This window comes from Leucoraja erinacea, chromosome 28 (genome assembly GCF_028641065.1).
Source record: "Leucoraja erinacea ecotype New England chromosome 28, Leri_hhj_1, whole genome shotgun sequence".
Lineage (NCBI taxonomy): Eukaryota > Metazoa > Chordata > Chondrichthyes > Rajiformes > Rajidae > Leucoraja > Leucoraja erinaceus.
Genome location: NC_073404.1, coordinates 15,571,543 through 15,576,672, shown reverse-complemented (window position 1 = coordinate 15,576,672; position 5,130 = coordinate 15,571,543). Strand labels below are relative to the sequence as shown.

General features: G+C 43.8%; 1 protein-coding gene across 2 annotated transcripts in view; it reads right to left on the bottom strand.

Moving 5' to 3' along the window:
* Positions 1-3,090: 3,090 nt before the first annotated feature.
* The window catches only part of LOC129710685 (linker for activation of T-cells family member 2-like), a 42,488-nt gene continuing 40,448 nt past the window's right edge, over positions 3,091-5,130 (bottom strand). For both annotated transcript variants that reach the window (XM_055657850.1, XM_055657851.1), the window contains 2 exons: positions 4,956-5,034; positions 3,091-3,796 (listed from right to left, as the gene is read on the bottom strand). In XM_055657850.1, coding sequence (XP_055513825.1) covers positions 4,958-5,034 — 77 coding nt within the window. In that variant the 3' untranslated portion in view covers positions 3,091-3,796; positions 4,956-4,957. The remainder of the gene's footprint in view (positions 3,797-4,955; positions 5,035-5,130) is intronic.

The window sequence follows — 5,130 nt, the reverse complement described above, 5'->3', positions numbered from 1 at the left end:
TTCTCTGTACTGTCATAATATTCATTATTCACATACTCACGGGATTTACGGGTATTTCTTTTAACATGTCTGTCGACACGAGCAGATGTACAAATCTGGAGAAAAGCAGCCAATCTGGGATGAATGTGGAAAACATGCACAAACGCATGCAATAATGAAAATTAAAAATAAGATGGACACTGGAAACCTAAAAGATACATAGAAAATGGCTGAAACATTCACAACGTCAGGCAGCGTTGGTAGAAAGAGAAACAGTTAATATCTTCGATTAAAGAAGATGGTAGGCAGTGCGACTCTCGTCAACAGCGGCCTCTGCAGCCCGTCTGCGTTTTTATTATTTTTTGTCTATGTTTTTTATGTAGTTTTTGTTATTTTTTGTTGGGGTGTGTGTGTAGGGGGGTGGGGGGGGGAACATAAATCTCTCCCTGCACGGGAGTCCCGACCTTTTCTTTGTCGGGTCTCCGTTGTTGTTGGGGCTGCAACGAGGAGCGGCCTCCAACAGGAAGACCGGGGGCTCTGGTGCCGACGACTCGCCTCACCGTCGCGGAGCTGGCCGAGTCCGGAGTGGGTGGAGCGGTGGTGGAGCGCTGCTGCGGCCCGACCTCCGGAGATTCGGAGGCTGCAACTGCGGGTCTGGCGGACGGCGGCACCGGGAGCCCGCGGGTCAATGGAGGGAGACCGCTTTTCAGGGCTCCCGCAACAGCGACTTCTCCCGCCCGAGTTGCGGGGTCGAAGAGCTCCTGGAGCGGGGCCTTACAGCACCGCCCCGCGCGGCTTGGAATGGCCGCGGGACTCTGCGAGCGCACGCCGGGGGCTCTAACATCAAGAACCCGGTGTGCGACCTTGCATCACCCGGCGTGGCTTTAATGGCCGCGGGACAATCGCCATCGCCAGCCGGGGGCTTTGACTTTGACTCTGACATGGGGGGGGGGGAGTGCAGTGGAGAGATAAGTTTTTTGGCCTTCCATCACAGCAATGTGATGGATGTTTATGTAAATTATGTTGTGTCTTGGGTCTATTTGTTTGTAATGTATGGCTGCAGAAACGTCATTTCGTTTGGACCTCAAGGGGTCCAAATGACAAATAAATTGAATTGAAGAACTGCGGAAACAAGAAATTAAGTTAGAAGAGGGTGGAGGGATTTCCATGACAGCGACAGCCACACTCAATTTGAGCAGCCACACTCTAATGCTGTGGTGAAGAAAAGAATTACAGCCTCCTGCAATCCAAATAGTGTGTGCCATATATTGTACCTGAAAGATCTGTTCCAAGATCACTGTACTCATAGAAACATAGAAAAATAGGTGCAGTAGGCCATTCGGCTCTTCGAGCCAGCACCGCCATCCAATATGATCATGGCTGATCACCTAAAATCAGTACCCCGTTCCTGCTTTTTCCCCATGTCCCTTGGTTCCTTCAGCCCTAAGAGCTAAATCTAAGCCTGTCTTGAAACACTCCCCCAAACTGACTGCTTAAGTAAAAATCTAATGGAAACTAGGGATGCTGAAAGTAGGAAATAAAATCAGAAAAAGCTGGGAATTCGCAGCAGATCAGGCAGCATTTTTGGAAAACAAAACCGGGGTCGGGACCAAAACTGCAAATAGAAATTGGAAAAGAGGAAACTGATCAGTTTTCGGTGGAAGTAAAGGTGATGGAAAGATGGGTAGAATAAAGGTTGTATTGCCGACAGAGAGAAACTAATGTGTTAATCTAGCAGGTGCATATTATGCTGATTTGTGCAAGTTAGACAATAGACAATAGGTGCAGGAGTCGGCCATTCGGCCCTTTCAATGTGATCATGCCTGATCATCCCCAATCAGTACCCCGTTCCTGCCTTCTCCCCATATCCCCTGACTCCGCTATATTTAAGAGCCCTATCTTGCTTTCTCTTGAAAGTATCCAGAGAACCGGCCTCCACCGCCTTCTGAGGCAGAGAATTCCATAGACCCACAACTCTCTGTGTGAAAAAGTGTTTCCTCATCTCTGTTCTAAATGGCTTACCCCTTATTCTTAAACTGTGGCCCCTGGTTCTGGACTCCCCCAACATCAGGAGCATGTTTCTTGCCTCTAGTGTGTCCAAACCCTTAATAATCTTACATGTTTCAACAAGGTATCCTCTCATCCTTCTAAATTCCAGAGTATACAAGCCCAGCCACTCCATTCTCTCAGCATATGACAGTCCGACCATCCCGGGAATTAACCGCGTGAACTGGTGCACTCCCTCAATAGCAAGAATGTCCTTCCTCAAATTAGTTATGTGTTGTGATATCAGGACTGCGGGACATGGCTTGCATCTATAATGGGCTACAAAGTAAAGACGGTCAGTACTGCTGACAAACAATGGAACCCTCCCCGACAAGCTCAATGCATTTCATGCTCGCTTTCGACAGGAAGTCAGTGGATTCATGTCATCCGCCCCCGCAGCCTCTTCCCGCGAGTGAACACACAGAAAGCATCCGGCCCGGATGTCATCCACGTCCGCATCCTCAGGACCTGTGCGGACCAGCTGGCAGGTGTATTCACAGACATCTCTAACCTCTATTCCGTTCTGATGTTCCCACCTTATTTCAGAAGACCAATGTCATTCCTGTGCCAAAGAAAAGCAAGACAGCGTGCCTTAATTTCAACTGTTCTGTGGCTCTGACATCCACCATCATGGAGTTCTTTGAGCAGTTTGGCATGGCGCATATTAACTCCAGACAGCCTTCATCCACCGCAGTTCGCCGACCTACACAACAGGTACAAGCCAGTCACTATTTACTGGGCCTTACACTCATCGCTGGAACATCTGGTCAACAAGGACACTTACATCAGACTCTTTTTAACTGTAGCTCCACCTTCAACATAATCCAACCAAACCCGTCTCCAAATTCCATAGATGACAGGCAGAAGTGGCCAGTTCTGATATAGATGGAAAGAAGCTTTACGTACCCAAAGTTAGCTCCTTGAGTGTCAAAGCAACATCATAAATTTGAAAGGTAGACCATCCATTTAACCCACCCCACGAATAGACCACCACCAAGTCATCCAAACAGGAAAATATCTTGATGTATAGTTTGAAGTTGTGAACAAAGATTAACATGACAAGGGTTCGATAAAAACATAGATTTTTTTACTGGTCTATAATAGCTTAAAATATCATTCGAATTACATGAACCATGAATTGCAGATGATTGTGGAGAACAAAGGATTATACTGATGTATCGAATGACTTGCTACAAAGCATAGTTTAACACAAAATTGAAATCATTTTATCAGCAACGCTTTGGCATTCAGAAACTAAATCTTTTGAAAGTTTGGTTTCGAATGTACATAAATGTTAAACTTGACAATAGATACAATAATTTAAAATACTATAATAACAACCTGAAACAGAAAAATGACTCGTCTTTTGGAGCAACCACAATATGAATGGACTATCTTCCTAAATGTTTTCTTTATTAGTAATTCATGTGATTTGGATGCGGTCTCGGACAACTGAATGGTACACAGAAGGTACAGACAGACAGCACTGAAATCTTCCAGTTTGGAGGAAACCATTTTATATCAGTTTGGCTGGGAAACTGTGTGAATAGGATTATCTTGCAGCAATAAATTAATGGAAACCTGGCAGCTACACGTCTGTGACATTTGAGACTTGAAAGTATTCTTAGCAGAATTAAAACACACAAAAGAGTTCTGTATTGAGTAGTTGTAAGGAGTTCTCCAGAGGTTTGCAGAATAGCTTTCTACTCAAATGGTTCAGCTGAATTCATAGGACAATAGTTGTCATCTGTGGAATACCGTTTGTTCATGTCTGCAGAAGGAAATAATGTGGTTAATTGTTCAGGGGTGTATCAACTTGCTCATTTATAAACATGCTTATTTCAAATTAATAATTACTAAACTCTAAATACAGTATAACTGATAATCTGGCACCTTTGGGACCTTGGGTAGTGCTGGATTTTCTGGACCAGTGATATTACTCTTAAATCGCAGACACTTATTTCATTTAATTATGAATTTTCTAATGAACGCAGTGAGCTTTAAGGGAGTGTGAAATAGAATCTGGCGAGCTTGAGCTTGCAATGTTTGCCTTGTTAAAGCAAGCTTAAACCTACGATCAGGATTAACTACAGCTCTGACTTCAAACCAAAGGTTTATGCTTTGGTATTCTCTCATTAACCTTGCCGGTTTCTCCATCTCTCAGTCAGGACTTGGCTTGTCAGTCGTTTGGCCTATTCCTGGCATTTCTTTTAGAAAGCTAATAAAAATCTGTGGATGCCGGAAATCTGAATTTTTATTTACAAAAAATGTCATAAATACTCAGTATGTCAGGCAGAGTGGAACAGGCAGCTAGAATCTCCTGTGGCTGAATATTTTTTTTCCTGATGCTTCTGAAGTGGCTTGCAGAATTTCTACATTATAGATACTATCATAGAAAATTATACAGTGCTATAATAACACATTGTCGGTGCCCTTTTACTGTATTGAATCAGGAAGTCATTGTTGAACTCTGAGCTGGTATCTCAGATTTAATATAAAACTATCAGAAATCTCTAATGTCTCCTCTTTCAGACACTGACAATGCGCACAGTCTTCTGGTGTTTCAGTGCAGCTTGATTTTGTTCAGTTTCCTGAAGTGAGGCTCCAAAATACTGCAGATCTTTTGTACTGTACTGAATATCAGAAGTACATGCAGTCTTTACCACATTTCATATTTTCTTACAACAAAGGAGGCTGTTTGGCCATCAAGTCTATGTCTGCTTTCAGGGATATGGGCCAAATGCAAGCACATTGGACTAGCTTAGATGGGGCATCTAGGATGGGTTGTGCGAAAGAGCATATTGGTGGAAAAGGGAGCACGACAAACATCACCTTGTGGGCCAGGTGCTGAACTATCCAGACTTTCAAATGGTCAAATATGGATCATCAGTGTTTTACACATTTAGTTACATTCTGAGCAACGTTCCCACCTTTACAGAGATGGGCAAGGGATTGCGTTGACGTAATCCGGCTCTTCGTCATCTTCATCATCATTTTCACCTGACGTTTCTGAAAGTTAAGTAAATCATGTTGTGTGGTTTGTTGATAATTTAATTTAGCGTGAAAACGGCCACGACGGTCTACTGAGTCCACACCGTAAATCGA